This window comes from Thunnus maccoyii, chromosome 6 (assembly GCF_910596095.1).
Source record: "Thunnus maccoyii chromosome 6, fThuMac1.1, whole genome shotgun sequence".
Lineage (NCBI taxonomy): Eukaryota > Metazoa > Chordata > Actinopteri > Scombriformes > Scombridae > Thunnus > Thunnus maccoyii.
Genome location: NC_056538.1, coordinates 33,741,679 through 33,763,105, shown reverse-complemented (window position 1 = coordinate 33,763,105; position 21,427 = coordinate 33,741,679). Strand labels below are relative to the sequence as shown.

At 40.0% G+C, this 21,427-nt stretch overlaps 2 protein-coding genes across 4 annotated transcripts; both read left to right on the top strand.

Annotated features, from left to right (window-relative positions):
* Window positions 1-1,520: 1,520 nt before the first annotated feature.
* Window positions 1,521-6,667, top strand: LOC121899408 (P2Y purinoceptor 14-like). 2 transcript variants are annotated; one of them, XM_042415204.1, is made up of 4 exons: window positions 1,521-1,754; window positions 5,660-5,708; window positions 5,802-5,919; window positions 6,016-6,667. In XM_042415204.1, exons 1-4 carry the CDS (start codon window positions 1,551-1,553, stop codon window positions 6,665-6,667), a joined length of 1,023 nt encoding a protein of 340 aa, XP_042271138.1. In that variant the 5' UTR covers window positions 1,521-1,550. The 2 variants fall into 2 exon arrangements, with proteins under 2 accessions (XP_042271138.1, XP_042271137.1); XM_042415203.1 differs by having other exon boundaries at window positions 5,660-5,919.
* An 8,174-nt stretch (window positions 6,668-14,841) lies between these two features.
* On the top strand, window positions 14,842-17,021 carry LOC121899307 (P2Y purinoceptor 14-like). Of its 2 annotated transcripts, XM_042415030.1 has the most exons (3): window positions 14,842-14,895; window positions 15,009-15,268; window positions 15,991-17,021. In XM_042415030.1, exons 1-3 carry the CDS (start codon window positions 14,869-14,871, stop codon window positions 16,649-16,651), a joined length of 948 nt encoding a protein of 315 aa, XP_042270964.1. In that variant the 5' UTR covers window positions 14,842-14,868; the 3' UTR covers window positions 16,652-17,021. The 2 variants fall into 2 exon arrangements, with proteins under 2 accessions (XP_042270964.1, XP_042270963.1); XM_042415029.1 differs by lacking the exon at window positions 14,842-14,895 and having other exon boundaries at window positions 14,925-15,268.
* The last annotated feature ends 4,406 nt before the right edge of the window (window positions 17,022-21,427 follow it).

Here is a 21,427-nt window from a genome sequence, read left to right as displayed (position 1 = left end):
AGCAGGACATGGACTGACTGCACTGAGGTTGGTAACAATATCAAAGGGCAGACTGTAAATATGAAGACTACAGGACATGTTAAATTAACACAAAATATAGTTTCACAACAGGGATTTCTTACTTAGAGGAAGCATGATGATAAAATATGATGTTCACTTTCAAGACTTTATTTGATTTTCAACCACACATGAATTCACACATATAGTTTAATGAAACATTGTCTCTACACGGTTCAGTGCAAGTCAAACATACATATGAGCAAAAAAGAGCACATAATAAATATATATCTAAAAACAACAACAAATACAGACCTCTGCATCCCTGAGTAGCAAAATAAATTAAAACATTGTAGATAAAAAACTTAGAAGGCCGGTGCTTGGTTCATGTTACATTAACATACAATATTCTTCTTGTGACAGAAGAGCAGCAGCAGTGAACAGCATTGTGTCAGTCTTTGTGCTTTGTTTTCATGTTTTGTTTTTTGACTTGCAAATGATCAACTTTCTAGCACAAAACTGTTAGACAATCAGAAACACAACAGAGTGTTTCTGCAGATGTCACACGTCCACATCAGACACACAGACAGGTGAGTGCAGCTGGTCAGTTTGTACTTTTCTTTTCTAACACACTGTTCGGGAAATGAAAGGATCTAAAATTCAGAGACTTGGTAGATTTTAAAACAGCACAAATCATGTATGAGGTTGTAAACTGATTACTATCTGAAATTATCCAATTGTTAAAAGAGAGCAAATAAGAACAAGTCCTCCAATTTAAACTCCAGATATGTGGTTTTCAAGGAGGCACTGTAGGCTCATTAAAGCTGATCAGGATGCTAGAAAACAAACATCCGTGAAGGAATGTGTACTGTTGTACTTACTGCACAGAAGAAAAACAAAAAGAAAACACAGAAGATGTGATGTATGACCTTTGAATTAGGGGTGAGGGAATCTACAAAGTTTGGTTTCAATCCGATACCAAGTAATACAGGGCCAGGATCACCGATATTGATATGTTTGATTATTGAAAACAGCTTATGTACTTTCATGTAGGTCAGTGTTCTTCAAATCCATCTTTTCTTACAGCCCAGATTCCCCTCTGTCCTCCAGCTGGCTGTTTCCGAAGCTATTTACATAAAATCTGCTTTATTAATGAGCACCTACTCTGATAAAATGTCACAGATATGTTTAAAATAGACTGTTATGTCACAGATATGTTTAAAATAGACTGTATTTATAAACAATGAGTCAAAAAACATCAGAATACAGATCTTTAAGGTGTGTGGGGAGGGGTTGCTGCTGTTCTTCTGGTAACTTGGAAACCAGTGGTCAGATGGAGTTCTGACTCAAAGGACCATAAAAGGTAGACAATGACTTTTCTCTTACACTTAGGTTCCAGGAAATTACAGCTCACTGTTGCAGTGACTTGTCAAATCACAGAAGTTAGACTTTATTCATTGCTGAACAAGTGGCTTGGAAGATGCACAGAAATCCTTTTTATGTGTTTTTGATGTTGCTGTGGTGATTTGCTTCCACCAGTTCCTGTGTTTTAAATGTCATTTAAACAATTTCCTAACACTTTACATATAATTGTCTCCCTTCTGTTAGGACCTCCACAAACAAGAATGGAAGTGACCTCATCGCTCAACATGTCCTTAGTTACCAACCTGACTCATGCCAAAGGTCCGACTCACTGCGAACAGGTTGACACCTCAGGCCACGTCTACTTCACACTGGCCTACAGTCTGGTATTTCTGGTGAGTTTCAAATATTTGGATCACAGTCTGTTATGATTCAAATTTTTAACTGAATTTTTCCATTTTTATGCAAACATTCAAACACAAAAAATAAAACAAAAAGGACAACACTGGCCATCTAACATATATATATGCCTTCACATTCTGTCACATATATACACACAGTCAAGTTTGAGGAGTGCCAACACCTCTTCCATCCAGCGTTTATGGGATGGCGACGATGCCGTCTTCCAACTAAAAAGAATCAGTTGTCTAGCCAATTATGTGGAAAAAGCTATGGCCTCTGGCTGATTTGTTGATAACTGCATCTTATCTAGCGTTACACCAAAGATAGAGGTCAGAGGTTTAGGACTGATATCTTTGCTTTAAATGAGTGAAAAAGTACTGAATATATCTGTCCAGAATTTAGTTAATCTGGGACATGCCCAAAACATATGACTGAGGTTGGCTGGCTCTTGGTTACATCTGGGGCAAGTAGGGTCTCACCCCAGGCACATTCTAGCCAACCTGTTCCTGGACAGATGGAGCCTATGGAGCATCTTAAATTGCTAAAACCTGCATCTGAATCATACTGATGATAAGTGCACCAACTGCTAAACTGAGTCTGACATCACTATCCGCAATTCCTCCTCCCACTGCCTCCTTATATATCCAAGAGACAGGAGAACGGTCCTTTGAATGTTCTCATATAGGATGGATACCAAGCCCTTGCAGGCAGGGTTCAAATTCAGTAACTCATCTATCCAGCCACCCTGTGGTGGATTCAGGAATGGCAAGAAATGTGTTTTAACAAAGCTGCAGACATGAAAGTGCCTAAAGAGATTGGACAGAGGAATATTAAAGTCTGTCCTTAGCTGGAGAAATGAAATAAAAACACCATCTTTGAAAAGGTCCTTTACACACTTCATTTGTAGACCATAAGTAAAATGCAGAGTCTACTAGGGATGTTCAATCTGTCTTTGGTCCGGCTCAGTTCCTCAGTTCAGATGCTGACGGGACCCTCCACGCACTCTGTTGGCCGGTTTCACAGCAACTTGCGTTGTGGAGAAAATAGCGTAGTCGACTTGGTTGAAAAATGGGGCGTAGAAGTTAGCCACCTCTCCATGATGAAATCCTTTTATTCCATCTGCAGGCAGTGAGAGCGCTGGTTTGCAGCAGCAGTCTGCTCTCGGATCCAATGATTGTGTTCAGGTGAACATGGGTGAAGTCTCATCTTGTCCAGTAAGGGGTGAATCTTCCAGTTGGTGGGGAAGAAGCACATGTGCATGGGGTTACCTCCTTTAGTGAACTGGCTCACATAGGGACAGAACTTCCCCCAGCTCAGTTACAATGGACAGGCAGAGATTTCTGGGTGCAAAAAAGGCTGATATATTACGAGAGCCTCACACGGGGCACCAATCTGTAGGATCTTGTAGGAATGTGTTTGGTAATTGGTAATAATTCATAATTATCTATGATAATTAAACCTCATAATTATCTATGATAATTATGAATTATAAAATCAAGTAATTTTAATATTAATTAATAATATGGGGCACCAACTGTTAGAGAGCCTCAAAGGGGGACACAGCTGTCAGATCTGCGAGGAGTACAGTTGGTTATTAGAAATAATTAATAATTATCAGGGGCAATTATTATTTATAAAACCTAATAAAAGTATTGATATGAATGAATAATTACGGGGCACCACCCAGAAACTAGGACCAATAACCAAACAATAAAGTAGTCTCATAAAAGAGGTCACCTAGAATGCTAATATCTGAGGGATATCAACATTCACAGGTGAACAAAGAAGGTATGAATTCGAGCTCTGACTCTCTCAATCAGCCACTTTTCACAATATATAAAACATAATAATGACAAAAGACTTCTCTTTAAAGATATAACAGTGTTTTTTAACCTTAGCAGAATTAACAAAGTTGACAAATGCTTTGATCAATAACTTACTGTACTACAACTAAATTACCCAGGCACACATACATCAAACAAAGCTGTACAAGGTTGAACACATGCAGGTGAATACGTGAGTGTCTATGTGTGTGTGTGTGTGTGTGTGTGTGTGTGTGTGTGTGTGTGTGTGCCAGTATGGGAGTGTAGAGGAGTATGTGTGTGTGTGGGCAAGATGATCTTGTGAGACAATGTCATGCGATCTTAAGGACAGTGGATGTAAAGTTACGGGAGACCCAAATAGCGGAAGTGACTTTGGTGTCTTGGTTAGACAATAGAAAGATTGCGTCGCCTGGTGGTCGGCATCATGTAGTCACCCAATTTCGTGTAGAACACACATGTCTGATGGCAGATAAGGAGGAACAGAGCGGTGCTTTGTCCATCATTATCTGACCGTCAGATGTGTAAGAAGATGTCGGTGCATGTGTATGTGTGTGCATGTGTGTGTGTTGGTAGCAAAAGAGGGAAGAAAGAGGAGGGCAAGCAACCATGAGGGGGAGAGAAGCGGTGTCTTTGTCCACAGAGAGCGCATGTATGGATGGCAGTCTGTAATGCACATTGCCTGGTTTCTGATCAACGAAGCAACTTGGTTTCTCACTCAGGGTGGCACAAACACAGCAGTCCTGAGTTGGATGAACACAAAACAGTTTAGTGTGGTGAAAACAACTAAACAGGCAGCAAACTTCAAATACTCCTCAGAGTATAACAGCACAATCCGTCAATTCACACAACAAAATGAGAAATAAACTGAAGCTGAAAATAACACATAATCCAACACTGTCTCTGCCCAGACTTAAACCTCTTACTTGGTTGCTTCAGAAAGCAAACAGGGTGTGTGTTCAGTCCATCTTTGGTACGGCTCAGTTCCTCGGCTTGGATGCTGATGGGGCCGTCCGCACTCTGTTGGCAGATTTCACAGCAAGCTGATCCTCGGCAGGCGTTGCAGAGAAAACAGTGGAGTCGACTTGGTTGAAGAGTGGGGAGTAGGAGTTATCCACATCTCTGTGAAGAAATCCTTTTCTTCCTTCTGCAGGCAGTGAGAGTGCTGGTTTGCTCTCAGATCCAATGATTGTGTTCAGGTGAACACTGGCGAAGTCTCGTCTCCTCCAGTGAGGGGAGAATCTTCCAGTCAGTAGGGGAAAAGCACACGTGCATGGGGTTACCTCCTTTAGTAAACTGGTTCTCAGAGGGACAGAACTTCCCCCCAGCTCAGTTACAATGGACAGGCAGGGATTTCTGGGTGCACTCAGTATTTAAAGGGTGGTGACATCACAGCTGTGTTGCCGTGACTTCCTCTGTGTTGGAGCATCTCTGCCAATGAGAGACGAGAGTTTCTGGTTTTAACACCTAGTTGTGAACTGAGAGGTGCATGTTGGGGGATGGAGTCCTTTTTGGACTCCCTTTGTTTCACTGGCAAAATGCCTGGTTATCAGGCTTCAAAACTGCATGCAGGCCCGCCTTTGTCTCATGCACATGGAGTATGAGGGGACAAAGGCAGCCTCTTGGTCAGGCTTCAGAGTTTACAAGTAGGCCTGCCTTTGTCTGACCACAAGGTTGAGGCTCAACACAGCCTTTGGAAATCTTGAGGCAACCAAATTCAAGTGCAAATGCTCAGTGCCAATGCAGGAATAAGTGTGCAGCTTGTATAACTTTCATGCAGGTGACTGGGGTCACATCCTGTCACAGACTTCCAATTAAAGTTCACCTTTATCATCAGATGTAACCACCATCTTCCCCTAACCTCAACCACACCATAGTTGCCATGAACAGAAATTGCAAAACCCCTAGAATTTTTTTTTAAATTTTCATAAACAATCTAGCAATCAAGGAAAGACTGAAAGTGTGCTCTGTTATCCACATTTATATGATTTATGATGTAGGGACAACAAAGACAAGTAAGTCATTATTATTGTTACTGTTTTCTCCATCCTCCCCATCCTCTGTGTTTTTCTCTCCAGGTGGGTTTACTCCTCAATGGCTTCACCATGAAGGTTTACTTCTGCTCAGGTCAGCAGGAGGTGTTCAGCATCATGCTGGTCTACCTGAAGAACCTGGCAGTGTCTGACTTCCTGCTATGCCTCTGCCTCCCCTTCTACATAGCCAACTTCACCAGCAGTTCCATCACCATCCGCCTGGTCCACTGCAACTTTGCCTCGTCGATCTTTTACCTCAATATGTATGCCAGCATCCTGTTCATGGGCTACATCGCTGCTGGCAGGTAGGCCCAGGCTGGGTGGCTTTGGTCAGGTTTGATCCAGGAAGCACCACACCCTTGTTGTCTGCTCTTTTTTTCATCTGCCTCTTCTGTCTCCAGGTATCTGAAGATCATCCATCCCTCAGGAAATCACATCCTGCAGACAGTGCAGGCTGCCCGCATAATCTCTATGGTAACCTGGGTTGTCCTCCTGGCTATTATGACCTCCTACATCACCCTGTTGCTCCTCACCCAGCCACCACTGACTGTTGTCCCTGACAGCTGTGATGTATTGCAAAGTGCCCAGGTCATTGTGTTCTACAAAATCATCCACATCTGCTCTGCTGTCACCTTCCTGTTCATCTTCATCTCCCTGGTCTTCTTCTACTACAGCGCCTCCCGCACTGTGTGGCTGGCACAGCAGAAGCAGCTGTCATCCTCCAGCTGCAAGAAGCTCAAGAAGTCCCGCAAGAAAATGTTGGTGCTGGTCAGCGTCTTCTGCATTTGTTTCGTGCCATACCACCTGGGTCTTATTCCCTATGCTTTACTGAAGAGGCAGTGCTCCTCACGCAGGGTATTGTACTACCTGATTGAAGTGACCATCTTACTGTCAGTTCTCAATGTCTGCCTGGATCCACTAATCTACTTCATCAGCTGTAAGGCCTTTCGGACCAAGCTGAACCTGAAGAGAGTGTTCAGCAGGACCAAGCAAACACCAAGCACAGACACAAGAAGCAATGAGGGGCAGCTGAGCACCATCAACATCAACTGACTACTGGTAAACAACCAACTACTGGTAAAAAAAAAAGACCAGCATATGAGACCAATAGCTATCTGCTATTGGCTGGTCTCACATATAATAATTTTTCATGAAAAATTCTACAAAATGTATAAATAGGTAGTACAAAAAATATTGTACTGATATTTAACAATAATGGTAAAAACTATTTCCCAAATGACCAATGATTAAAAGGCAAACAAAGTAAAGAAGTCATTTTGTGAAATGTGTTTTATATGATGAACCACATGTGACTATATGTGAGTGTATTACATACAGACACATGTCCTAATTAAGACCAGTTACTGAGATCAGATTTGCAAACGTTTCCATCACCATCCTGAAGAACACCCTTCACTTTCAGCTTCCACATTCTGATGGATAAAATTATGACCATACATTCAAGCTCACAGGCAGCAGTGTGATATTTGTTTTGTAATATGTCAGAGAAACCGGTTTGAGGTCAAGATTGTGTGCAAGATTAGGAGAACGACAGAATGTGTCATCATTTGTTAATCAAATCAGCCTCCGTCCAGTAAACTGAGTCACATCTGACTGTGTATGAAAATGTCAAACCAAGTCACAATGTGGTGGAATTCAGAAGTGTATAAGAATTCACATCAAGTATAGGCATAGCCATGGGAAACATGGTGACGCAATATTAACCACTTACTGAAATCAAAATATCATTAGAATATGAACATAAACAACAAAAATTAAATGAAACTTTTTATTTAGTTATTTATTATTTTATTTATATATTTATTAACACTTAGAGACCCACCATAGACCCATTTTTATCTGGACAGGGGATCTTTAGGGGGAGATAGCAGGTCAACATTATATTCCAAATAGAAGTGGTGATACGTCATCTGAAAACCAGGAACCTGAAGATTATATCTCAGCACTGTGAGTCAAGTTTTCTAGTCATGAATCTGTAATAAACATTGTGTTTCGGTTAAGTGCCAGTTCAAATCTTTTAAGTTTAGCATTATAAGGGCTTATAACATCATAATGGAAGTATATGATGGCCATTCCCATGCTCAATTATGTCTCATAAGTTGCAGCAATCATTGGGTTGATACTATTTGTTACACAGATTTGGTGCAAAATTTAACCATTTTTGACCACTCGATAATTATTAAAAATGGTCAAAAATCCCTCCAAAATACCACATTAAGACACCAAGACCTTGAGGAACACTATAGAAAAATCGATGCTGTGATTTGATATCAAAAACCATTTCTGTAAGAACTGTATTTTTCGGCGATTGGATGGCAAGCACTTTGCTCAGAAACCCCCTTATTGTCAATATACCTAGGAAAGCCATACATCCGATGAACGCCCTTGGTCTCTGGTTTGTGGTTGTAAAGTTTCATGAGGCTGTGATTATCAAAAAAATGTTCTCACTACAATGAAATGGCTACTATGGGGACTAACATCATCACACATAAATACAATTGGGCTCATTGAATCCACAAGAGTCTCAGCTTTCCAGTTAGACCCAATATATGCAATTCCAGGACTGTTTAGGGACCCCATTAAGCAGAAATTTTCAAATACACCATTTTTAGAATAGGCAAAAATAAAACATTTATACTGCATGCAAAAACTGCATGTTTTTTTCCTCAAACTGCATGAGATTAGCATAAAGTGGGCATGTCTGTGAAGGGGAGACTGGTGGGTACCCATAGAACCCATTTTCATTCAGATATCTTGGGATGAGAGGTCAAGGGATCCCTTTAAAGAATCGCCGTGGCAGTTCCCTCACCTAACGTTGGGGCGCTATTTAGCCCCCTTCCCAGCATGGCATGGTTGGTGCCAATGGATTCCTTCGGTCATCTAGTTTCATATGATACCAGTATATTCACTAAAGCTTTAAATCTGATCCTGCTACATCCTCATACACGGCCTCGTAGGTCTTAGAGGATTTATAGTTGCGAACATGCAGGTCCTCTACCATCCACCAGGGGGTGGTGCAGCACCCTCCGCACCCCTACTTACGTTTACATTTACATTCATTACATTAAGCAGACGCTTTCGTCCATTTTCTGCCTGACTATAATTGACATAATTTGTTGTTATCATTTGTTGTTTTCATTTGTAAAAGTTGGTGGCATAGTAATATATTATTTTCAAATTGGAAAAAAGTGTAGTAATCTGTACAATATTATCAGCCAGAATCAGCCAATGGGGCCCTTCTGCCTGCTCTGCATGAGCTGCATGAGTGTGAGGATGTAGTGAGCTGATAGTGAAGCTGCCGGCTGGCCTAAATAAAAAAGAAAGCTGGTAAATGGATGCCAACACTGTCATGGACATTCAAAAATGGCTAAAAAAAACAGAAAACAGACAGAAACTACAAATGTAGGCGAGCAAACTGCAGCACAATCAGCAACTCCTGCTGCAGTTGCAACAAAAACAGACAGCAGCAGCATATTTTAGGGATCACTATGTAAATTTAGCAGGTTGCTTCATTGATTTGGATGGTTTGTTTTTGTGAGCTGGTCTCTGCAGATGAGCTGTGTTTATGTAATCCTTATTTATTGCTTATTTTCTCAATTTATTGATTACTTGTTTGGTCCATAAAAAATGACTTCTTCAAATGTCTTGTTTAGTCCACAACCCAAAGATATTAAGTTTACTGTTACAGAAACCAGAAAATATTCACATTTGAGAAGCAACACTGATACAGCATTAAAAACAATTATAACATTACCAAGTTATATAAATATAATTACATTAGAATTGTAAAGGAGTTTTTATCCCATGTATTGGTCTAAAAACCATTACAGTTAAATGAATCTCTGTTTACGACATGATTCTAGTGTTATAGGTCGTATGTGCCTGCAGGTGGACTTTGGCGGGCCAGTCTGAGTCTAAAGTCTGGCTGATTTTTATTCCAACTCCACCGCTGACCACAGCTGAGCTAATCTGATGCTAAGTGACACAGCAACAGCCCCAGTAAAACCCCTGTACACTCTTTATTTGTTTTTTGGTCCTCTAACAAAATGATAAACAAAAAACCAGGAAATGAAATAGCATCTGAACAGCAGTGTGTGTGTTTTCTGAGCCATCATGCAGTAACCACAGATTCAGTTCTTCCTGTCCTGTGAACGCTGCACAGAAGGAGGAATTAAAGCAAACAGTTTGTATCGGAGATCTCCACTGACAGACAGACAGGTGAGTCCTGCAAATATCTCACTTTCAGTTCTTTGTGCGTCTACTATTTTTATGTTCAAATTTGAGTCTTTTTTTAAAATATAAAACCTAATATATTTTCCAAGACAACTTAAGATAAAAACTGTTTTAAACACCTCTTGACACTGGACACAGAGTTTACTTGTAGTTAACTACAGTCCATGTCCATGCCAATTTACAATTTTGAAGTGACGTTTTCACAGTTAATTTTGACACACTGCTGATCTGAACCAGTTTACAGCTTGTTGAGAATGAAAGGTGTGATAATCTATTTAGAAGTATTTCATGGTTCACACTTAGTCAAAGGCTTTTTAAATCTAAGAATACTGCTCCCACTACTACCTTCATCCAAACTACTTTTGATGGTTTCTGTAAGATAACATACAGCCATCTCTGTTGAATCCTTTAAAATACCAAATTGTTTTAGGTTTAAAAGTTGATCTTTCGCCAAGATTTGATTTCTCTTTTCACAGACTTTTGAAATCAGTGGTTTAATTGAAATGGGTTTATTGTATAATGATTCATCAGGTCCCCCAGATGTACCACTTTTAAAATATGATAAGAAATTTTTATTGTCCATTACATCACATGAAATAGAAATTTGCCCTCTGCATTCTGGCAACACAGTGTAAAACAGTAAAGAGCAGCTAAATACATAAATAATGGAAATAATGGAAATATGGAATATTCCTTCATCAATGAACTTTGTCCTGCAGACTGTACCTCCATCAGCACGCTGAGGCTATCGGGCCGTGGTGGAGGTCTTGAAGTTATTTTCAGAAATCGCTTTGACTGCTGGTTGATTAGCACTGAGACTTTCCCCTTATTTGAACTTAATATGACTAAAGTTGGTCAGTTGAAGCCTTTCTATTGCATTTTAATTTACTGACCTCCTAGCCCATCTGGCCCTTTCCTTGGATCCGCTGCCCCATAAACATAAACATATGTCTTGTAGGCACATCATTAACCAGAGCACAGCTGAAAACTTCACAGCTTTATTTGACCCTGATGTGCTGTTAAGCTGTAATGATGTGGAGACCTTGGTCCAGTTACTTAATGAACAGTGCTCCTATGTATTGGATATAGTGGCTCCTTTTAAATCTAGACAAACCTCCTCTGTCAGATTCTCACCTTGGATTAACAGGTCAATCCACAGTTTTAGGCAGAAATGTAAGAAGACAGAGTGCTTATGGAAAACCACCAAACTAGAGATCCATCGGCTGCATCTGAAAGAGCTTTTAATCTGTTTGAATGAAATGATGAGGGAAGCTAGGACTGTCTATTTTGCCAACCTCATTTCAACTAACAAAAGAAATTCAAAAGTTCTCTTTGAGACTATAAACACTATCGTCTCTCTGACCTCTCCACAAGTGCAAAGTCAGTGATATCAGAGCAAATATTCCCCCATCATCAAGACAACATACCATTGGTGCTTCCTGCTCCACAATCCTTAACTCCTTTTCTCCTGTTTCCTTAGAGGACATTACTAAATTGTTGCACAAAATTAAACCTTCATCTGGCCCATGTGACATTCTTCCCTCATCCTTGTTTTTAAATGTTTTTAATTCAGTTGGCTCCACTATTGTAGCCATGATCAGTCTCTCCCTTTCAACTGGCTTTGTCCCTAGCCAGTTTAAACATGCTATAATTCAGCTTTTGCTGAAAAAAACAAACAAATTTAAACCACACCCTCCCAGTGAATTATACGACTTTAATCAAGCTGCCTCTTATGTCCAAACTGCTGGAAAAAGTTGTAGCCGAGCAGCTTATAACTGTTTTATAAACACATAACCTGTGCAACTCATTTCAATTAGGTTTTGGTAAACTGCATTCAACAGAAACGGCTCTTCTAAAAGTCAGTGATGATATTATGATGGCTGCAGATGACAGGAAATGCTCATTGTTGGTGTTACCTGACCTCAGCTCTGCATTTGATACCGTTGATCATTAAAGAGGTTAAACCAGTTAGTAGGTATTTCCGGGTCTGCCTTGGATTGGTTCTTATCCTATGTTGGAGTTTTTCGGGCTCTGTGGGTCAGTTCATGTCAGAGACAGCGCGTCATGTGGTGTCCCACAGGGTTCGGTCCTGCGTCCTGTGTTGTTCTCCTTATATATGCTGCCTCTTGGACAGATTATTAGCTGTTATAGTGGCATCTCTTATCATTTTTATGCCGATGATATTCAGTTGTATTGCTCTTTTAAACCTGATGAGAGTAACCAATTGTCCATTTTAAATGATTGGTTGGATGACATCAAGATTTGGATGGCTGACAACTGCCTTCAGTAAAATGCAAATAAGACAGAAGTTCTCTCAATTGCTAAATTTTATTCTAAACATCGAGCAGCATATGTGGTTGTCAATTGTTTGTGTTCAGCATAACCTGCAAAATTTAGGTGTCATCTTTGACCAGTCACTGTCCTTTGATAATCATGTCAGCCAGCTTATGTGCTCATGTTTTGTCAAGTTGAGGAACATTGCTAAATTAAGATCTGTGGTGAGCAAGGGGGGGATGGAGATGATTATTCATGCTTTTATTACTACTCGTATTACTACTCGTTTAGATTACTGTAACGCACTTTTTCCCTATTTAAATCAAACTTCTCTGAACTGTCTCCAAACTGTCCAAAATGCAGGTGCTGGGCTTTTAACTAGAAATAGCAAGAGATCACATATCATGCCAATTTTATCCTCTTTGCACTGGCTCCACATTCAATTTTGAATCAATTTTAAGATACTGGTGCTATCCTATACAGCCTTACATGGTCAAACAGCCCAGTATATTGCTGACCTCTTCCTCCCTTATACGCCCAATCGGGCTCTTAGGTCTGCTGAACAAAAATTACCCACTATAAAACCCGATGTGACTGTGCTTTTTAAGCTGTTGCACCGAAATTTAGGAATGCTCTCCCCTTATCGCTGCTATCCCTTCACTCCTGTAACATCTTTATGAAGCAGCTGAAAATGTTCTCATTCAGACAGGCTTTTGGTTAACCTGTCTGAATAGTGGCTTATTTCCTCGTCTGTGTTTTGGAACTTATGTACTTGTTTATCTGTCTCTGTCCTCATTTGTATGTTGTTGCTGTCATTTGATCTTGTCAGCTCTGCACTATCTGTTATTGTTGCTATTTTTAATATTGCCTTTAATTGTGTATTTTTCATTAATGTGAAGCACTTTGTGATTTTGTATCTGTAAAAGGTGCTATACAAATAAACTTTACTTACTTACTACTATTTCTCTGTTTAGAATGGCCTCAGCAAAGGGCACAAATGACTTCTTGTACCCATTTTTCCTGGCTAGTTGGACCTTGAGTGTCCTGCCAGATGGCAACACCTGGAATAATAAGTAAAGGGGGTGGGTGGGATTGTTATAGACCTGGGTTGCCTTTTTGGTTGTGGACTGGTTGCATAAGTTCTGGACTTGCAATTGTGTATTTCCAATGATCTTACTGGCCTGGTTGACCACCTGAGTCGACTTGTTCCTTTGTCTAACTGAGAGGTTCTCATATCAGGAAATGATGTTAAAGGTGAGGACACTGACCTGTAGACCATGGTCAGGGTGAGTTTGCTGGCACTGAAACTCAATTTCCTGAGGAGAGAGCTGCTGCCATGCCTTTTTGTAAATGTAGTTTGCATTGATCTGAAAGGTGAGTTTATTGTCAATGATTGTTCCCAGATGTTTAAAGTGAGTGACCTGCTCCACTTCCTGCCCCTTCATGATAGCAGGACTGAAGATGGGCCCTATGCTGCCTGCTTCCATCCTACCACCCAGACACAGCTCCTTGGTCTTACTGACATCAAGGTCAAGGAAGCTGCTGTCAAACCAAGTGGCAAGGTGGTCGATGTGCTGAGAATAGGAAGCGCTGTTGACATCCTGCAGGCAGGCAACCAGGGCCATGTCATCAGCATACTTATCATCATACTTTATGAGTGAGAGGTCTTTGCTGTTGTATTTTTCCTCATTTGTATATATGGAGAACAGGGGGGGAGACAAAATGCACCCCTGTGGAACGCCGATGTTCAGGACAAGGCAGTCAGAGATCAATTTACCAAGTGAGCTACTGGCCTTACAAGTGTTGCACTGTGTTTTTAATATCTTTTACGTCATACAGGTGCCACATCTTATGGCAATCCATCCAGTAGTTGTTGAGATATTTACATCTGTACCAAAGTAGAGGACCAAACAACAGACACCATATGTCTGAGAAAATTCTGGTAATGTTATATCTAGAAGCATTAAGTCAAAGGAAAGTTAACAATTTTTCAATTGTGTCTAAAAACAACAGTCAGGAGCCCAAATGAACAATGAAACATGTTTTAAGTTAAAGGAAAGTTCACAGCCACTGACCATTAGAAGATCCCTTCACAATGCACTTACAATGGAAGTGATGGGGGACAAAATCCACAGTCCTCCTTCTGTGCAAAAATGTATTTAAAAGTTTATCTGAAGCTTCAGCATCCAAATGAGTCAAATCAAGTAGATATCTTTCAACGTTACAGTCTTTTTAGTGCCAAAGTCCGTCTTTTTGTTACTATACTTCCACCGCAGCTCAACAGGGAAACACTGTCTGAGGAAACACAAAGAGGGAATTTGATGTTAAAAAGACTGTAAATGTGTCAGATATCCACTTGATATGACTAACTCAGACTGCTGAAGCCTCATGAAGCTGAAGCTTCCCATCAACTTGGACACCTAACTGCTGAAAGACATGCTTGAAAAAGGTCACCTGGACATGCTTTAGATTGAATCCAAAAGGCTTCTTCCTGTCTTACATGTGTAACAATACAGTCAGCTGATGGTTCAGTAGGATACATAGTTAATGTGTGAAACTATATTTAACACTATAAAGATGATATAATTGTGTTCACCCTTCCTAGAACCTCCACAAACATGGGTGACCTGGTAACAGAGCGAGTGACCTCAGTCACCAACCAGACCAACAATGATGATAATATGACTCACGGTGATCAGGTCGACACATCAGCCCACCTCTTCTTCATGCCGGTCTACAGTCTGGTGTTTCTGGTGAGTGTCTAATATTCACATTACAGTCACATTTCCTCCTCCTCCGTATGCTAATCAACACACATGTTAATCTCTTAAAAACCTGTCCTGAGTTCCTCCTGTTTCCTCTCCAGGTGGGTTTGGTCCTCAACAGCTTCACCATGAAGGTTTACTTCTGCTCAGCTCAGCAGCAGGTGTCCAGCATCATGATGGTCTACCTGAAGAACCTGGCAGCCGCCGACTTCCTGCTCTGCCTTTACCTCCCCTTCCGCATCATCAACTACGCCAACAGCTCCATCACCTTCTGCCTGGTCTACTGCAACTTTGCTGACTCCACCTTTTACCTCAACATGTACGCCAGCATCCTGTTCATGGGCTACATCGCTGCTAACAGGTAGATCTCCCACCCTAGACTCCAACACACCATGCAGTTTATCAGCACAGTTAATACTTTTTATAAATATTTTATTGCTTTATTGTCTGTTTTTATATTCCTGCACATTATCTTTATACTGACTCTACAGAGCAACAGCAGCAACTACAGCTGTAAGTTTATTTATTTATATAGTTCTTACAGTCAAATAAAAAACTGACTTCAAACTCAGAAAATACAGATGAAAACTGAATTTAATCTGAATTATATTTACAATTTTGAACAACAAACTGAGCAGTTCAATAAATTAACAGATCTAAATCCACTGACTGAAGACCAGGGGTTTATACAACATGCAAAATTTAGTCAAGATAACTTTTGCCGACGTCAGAAGTATTTGCATTTGTTTATTTAACCTAAAATTTGAATGCAGCCCTTTCACTCATATTTTTATGTTTATGTCTTTTTTTGTTTTTGTCAAGTCACTAGAATAGTATACACGTTTAAGTGATTTTATCCTCCCATATGCACAGATACAAAATACAAACACATTGGATTCCCTGCAAGCTGAAATGTTCATGAGCTTTCTCCATGTCCTCGTATCATTGCAGGAGTAAAGAGCTGGTCCTCTCCTCTAGAACTAATATTGGAATCTTCATTCCTCATGAAATCTGTGGTTTGACAATTTGTATCACTGTTAATCAGTGAAATTATCTGCTGACGCCTGCCTCTCTTCTCTCCAGGTATCTGAAGATCATCCATCCATTAAGAACTCACATCCTCCAGACAGTGCAGGCTGCCCGCATCATCTCCATGGTAACCTGGGTTTTCCTGCTGGCCGTTATGACCTCTTACATCAGCCTGTTGCTCTTCACCCAACAACAGTTGACCATTGTCCCTGACAGCTGTGATGCATTGCAAAGTGACCAGGTCATTGTGTTCTCCAAAATCATCCACATCTGCTCTGCTGTCACCTTCCTGTTCGTCCTCGTCTCCTTGGTCTTCTTCTACTACAGCGCCTCCCGCACTGTGTTGCTGGCACAGCAGAGGCACCTGTCATCCTCCAGCTGCAAGGAGCTCATGAAGTCACGCAAGAAAATGTTGGTGCTGGTCAGCGTCTTCTGCATTTGTTTCGTGCCGTACCACCTGGGTCTTATTCCCTATGCTTTACTGAGGAGGCAGGGCCCCTCACGCCAGTTGTTGTGCTACCTGACTGAAGTAACCACCTTACTGTCAGTTCTCAACATCTGCCTGGATCCACTCATCTACTTCATCAACTGTAAGGCCTTTCGGACCAAGCTGAACCTGAAGAGAGTGCTCAGCAGGACCAAGCAAACACCAAGCACAGACACAAGAAGCAACGAGGGGCAGCTGAGCACCATCAGCATCAACAACTACTGGTAAAGAAAAACCAGCCAGTTTAATACTTCATATCTTTGTTTTCATTTACATCAGAACATTTATCCACACTACACTTGCTATAATATTCTCACTGGCCAGACACTCTGGATTGAGAAGATTTGTGTGAAATTTGCATATAAATATTCATATATATTGTGTATATGTACATGTGAAAACTGTCCTGAAAATAAGGTTTGTAAATGTGAATTTATCAAATGTAAAAATCTGTTTCACGTGTGATAAACCTTGCGTGTGTATGTGTTAGTTTATCACATCTGACACATGTGAAGTTGTTCTCACATGTAATAATTTTTCATGGGAAATTCTACAAAAGTATAAATAGATAATACAAAGAATAATGTACTGATATTTAACAATAATGCTAAAAACTATTAACCAAATGAACAATGACTGACAAATAAAATAAGTAAACAAGTTACTTTGTGAAATGTGTTTTATATGATGAACCACATGTGACTATATGTGAGTGTATCACATACAGACACACGTTCTGATTAAGACCAGTTACTGAGAAGAACACCCTTCACTTTCAGCTTTCACATTCTTAAGGATAAAATAAGAACCAAACGTTCAAGCATACAGGCAGCGGTGTGATATTTATTTTGTAATATGTCAGAGAAACCGGTTTGAGGTCAAGATTGTGTGCAAGATTAGAAAAAAAAAACAGAATACGTGATCATTTGTTAACCAAATCAGCCTCCGTCTAGTAAACTGAGTCACATCTGAGCGTGTGTGAAAGTTTCAAACAGCCACTATGTGGTGTAGAAGTATTCATATCAAGTGTAGGAAGTCATGTTTGTGGAAAACTGTGGGCGGGTGAGGGGGCAGCAGGTGAGCCAACTGTCAGTCACAGCTGTCAATCAACACTCACACACAGTAGACATCAAAGCTCCTATAAGTCTTCAAATCTTATTAATGGAGCAATAATTTAGAGATTGAGACCAGAAGGTTGTTGGAGGAGCTAGCAGCCATCGGTGGCACTTTAAGGTACTTCAGCCTCAAGCCGTGGTCGCTGCTGATTGTCATTAAAGTTTTGACCTGATGATGGCGCTAGATGAGAAGTCAGTTCTCTAGTTGAAGTGAATACTGAGTGTTTCCAGTAAACTCAATCACAGCGTGACTCGGTTTGATGCATGAACATACTGTCACTTATTCAGATGTGACTACATTAATCATATTATGTACATTTTACTTCAGACCCGGTGCTATGGACAGGTATTTGGGGGCCAAGCCCCCCTGCAGCATCCTGTGCACTCCCCACCCTTCCATTTTCTGCCTGACTATAATTAACATAATTTGTTGTTATCATTTGTTGTTATCATTCGTAAACGTACAGAAACCAGAAAATATTCACATTTGAGAAGCAACACTGATACAGCATTAAAAACAATTATAACATTACCAAGTTATATAAATATAATTACGTTAGAATTGTAAAGGAGTTTTTATCCCATGTATTGGTCTAAAAACCATTACAGTTAAATGAATCTCTGTTTACGACATGATTCTAGTGTTATAGGTGGTATGTGCCTGCAGGTGGATTTTGACGGGCCAGTCTGAGTCTAAAGTCTGGCTGATTTTTATTCCAACTCCACCGCTGACCACAGCTGAGCTAATCTGATGCTAAGTGACACAGCAACAGCCCCAGTAAAACCCCAGTACACTCTTTATTTGTTTTGTGGTCCTCTAACAAAGTGATAAACAAAAAACCAGGAAATGAGATAGCATCTGAACAGCAGTGTGTGTGTTTTCTGAGCCATCATGCAGTAACCACAGATTCAGCTCCTCCTGTCCTGTGAACGCTGCACAGAAGGAGGCATTAAAGCAAACAGTTTGTATCGGAGATCTCCACTGACAGACAGACAGGTGAGTCCTGCAAATATCTCACTTTCAGTTCTTTGTGCTTCTACTGTTTTTATGTTCAAATTTGAGTCTTTTTTTAAAATATAAAACCTAATATATTTTCCAAGACAACTTAAGATAAAAACTGTTTTAAACACCTCTTGACACTGGACACAGAGTTTACTTGTAGTTAACTACAGTCCATGTCCATGCCAATTTACAATTTTGAAGTGATGTTTTCACAGTTAATTTTGACACACTACTGATCTGAACCAGTTTACAGCTTGTTGAGAATGAAAGGTGTGATAATCTATTTAGAAGTATTTCATGGTTCACACTTAGTCAAAGGCTTTTTAAATCTAAGAATACTGCTCCCACTACTACCTTCAGCCAAACTACTTTTGATGGTTTCTGTAAGATAACATACAGCCATCTCTGTTGAATCCTTTAAAATACCAAATTGTTTTAGGTTTAAAAGTTGATTTCTCTCCAAGTAATTCATTAATTGTTCAGCAACTAATTTTTCAAGAACTTTTGAAATCAGTGGTATAATTGAAATGGGTCTATAGTTACATGATTCATTAGGTCCCCCAGACGTACCACTTTTAATAGATCAATTCACCAAGTAAAGTCTAAGCTATTGGCCTTACAAGTGTTGCTCTATGTTTTTAAATAACAAAATATATCTTATTAGTCATATAGGTACCACATCTTATGGCAATCCATCCAATAGTTGTTGATATATTTACATCTGTACCAAAGTAGAGGACCAAACAACAGACACCATCCTAGCCTGGCTAACAAAGCCACTCTGTTAAAGGCTAATAATCTCAGTGGCTGTTTATGTCAAACATAATCATCCATGTTATTCTGTTATATCTAGAAGTGCTAAGTTACTGTAAGGAAAAGTTCACAGTTTTTCAAGTGTGTCTTAAAACAACAGTCAGGAGCCCAAATGAACATTGAAAGCTGTTTTTCTTGCTGTAATCATTCCTCCTGTTCATACTGACCATCAGAAGATCCCTTCATAATGACCTTACAATGGAAGTGATGGGGGACAAAATCCACAGTCCTCCCTCTGTGCAAAAATGTATTTCAAAGTTTATCTGAAGCTGATATGAAGCTTCAGCGTCCAAATTTGTCAAATCAAGTAGATATCTTTCAACGTTACAGTCTTTTTAGTGCCAAAGTCCCTCTTTTTGTTACTATACTTCCACCTGCAGCTCAACAGGGAAACACTGTCCGAGGAAACACAAAGAGGGAATTTGATGCTAAAAAGACTGTAAATGTGTCAGATATCCACTTGATATGACTAACTCAGACTGCTGAAGCTGAATAGAAGCTTCACAGAGACTTTTAAATGACTGTGTGGACACACTGTGGATTTTGTCCTCCATCACTTCCATTGAAAGCACATTTGAAGGATCTTTTAATATCCAGTATGAACAGGAGGAATGATTACAGTGAGGAAAACCTCTTTCACTGTTCATATGGACACCTGACTGCTGATTTAGTGGGTCATTTTTCACCCGGCTCAAATATACCCTTATAATTAATCCTACCAAATTTTGAACCACAAATGTATTTTGCAGCCATATATATCTTTTCAGTCATTAATAAATGGTGATTATTTCATTAATGTTTCAGAGAGCAGAGACAGTGACAAGGTTTGACACTATATGTTTACATAGTAAATTCATAATCACACTATATTATGATCTCATGTTATCCAAAACAGGAGAACAAAAGATAAACTAACCAGTGAACTTATTTAACTAGCTAATTTCTCTTATCTATTGCAGATTTCATTCAACGCCCATGCCTGCCAGTCAGCACAGAAAACCGTAAATCCTTTTTGCATATCCTGTACACATCAGTCAACCCCACCTAACCCGGTAAATATCACATGTGACTGGACTTCAGCAGAGAATAAACAATAGGCTAAGAACAAATGCCCCTGCCTCCATGATCCCGACTTTATTTTTCAGGCTGTCTGTTTCAGAGTTTCAGACCAGAGCCGCGAGACGTCACATGACTCTCAAGCTCGCAACTGTGTGTGCAGATCTCTGAAAAGTGGATGTTGTAAACTCAACTCAACAGTCTGCAATACAAGTGCAAAGGTACATATGCAAAAGTTTCAAGATAAAGATTCGCCCTTTCGAAATTCAAGTTTCAACGTTTCAAAACGTATTTCCTAACACATGTGAACCAGTTTTCAGATCACCATTTACAAGGTTTAAAACCTGTAAAAAGAGTGCTGCATTTGTGAAGAAGGAAAACTCAAATGCAAAATAATTTTTGCAGAGATTTAAATTTTCTTTTCAACCTATCAAAACATTATGCAAGCCTTCAAAACTTAGTTCCAATCTTGGAAAACCTTTTTTATTAGATTTCAAACACTGAGTTTCAACCTTTCAAAGCTTTTTTTTCAGTTTTGAAATATGACATGATATTCATTACATAGTAAACCACATCCCCAAAACATTTACAGTCCTTTTTTGTTGTGCAGAAGTTGCATCTCCCTCTCTTTTGTCACCTTGTGGAAACTGACTGTGGCACTGCAGACTGATCAGGGTAAGATTCAAACTACTGTGCTGCTGTGGCTGGCGTGTGGGGAAGGTTGTGTCTGTTCTCTTAAACTCACTGCCTCCTTTTTCATCTTAGAACAACAGATCCACCAAATCAGTGAAACAGCAGCTCAGGTATTTTTTATAGTCCTGTGAAAGCTGCCCTACACTACAGGGAGGACTATGTTGGGCAACCACATTGTTGATTGCATGGGAATTGATGAGTTTGATTAGTGACTTTGTTTAGGCTTGTCTGCAGATGCCCACCTGGGTGGGAACCCTGACAAATGATGTAGCAACATGATGGGCATTCGTTGTGACAGTGTCATGCTCCCCCTTGAGCTCTGTC

What these genes read in the sequence shown, in the direction of transcription:
- LOC121899408 (XM_042415203.1), top strand. Translation starts at nt 1,551, where the DNA reads ATGTCATTTAAACAATTTCCTAACACTTTACATATAATTGTCTCCCTT. An exon ending in CCTACAGTCTGGTATTTCTG is followed by an intron (nt 1,755 to 5,659) that starts GTGAGTTTCAAA and finishes TTTTCTCTCCAG; the next exon opens with GTGGGTTTACTCCTCAATGG. An exon ending in GGCTACATCGCTGCTGGCAG is followed by an intron (nt 5,920 to 6,015) that starts GTAGGCCCAGGC and finishes TTCTGTCTCCAG; the next exon opens with GTATCTGAAGATCATCCATC.
- LOC121899307 (XM_042415029.1), top strand. Translation starts at nt 14,943, where the DNA reads ATGCTAATCAACACACATGTTAATCTCTTAAAAACCTGTCCTGAGTTC. An exon ending in GGCTACATCGCTGCTAACAG is followed by an intron (nt 15,269 to 15,990) that starts GTAGATCTCCCA and finishes TCTTCTCTCCAG; the next exon opens with GTATCTGAAGATCATCCATC.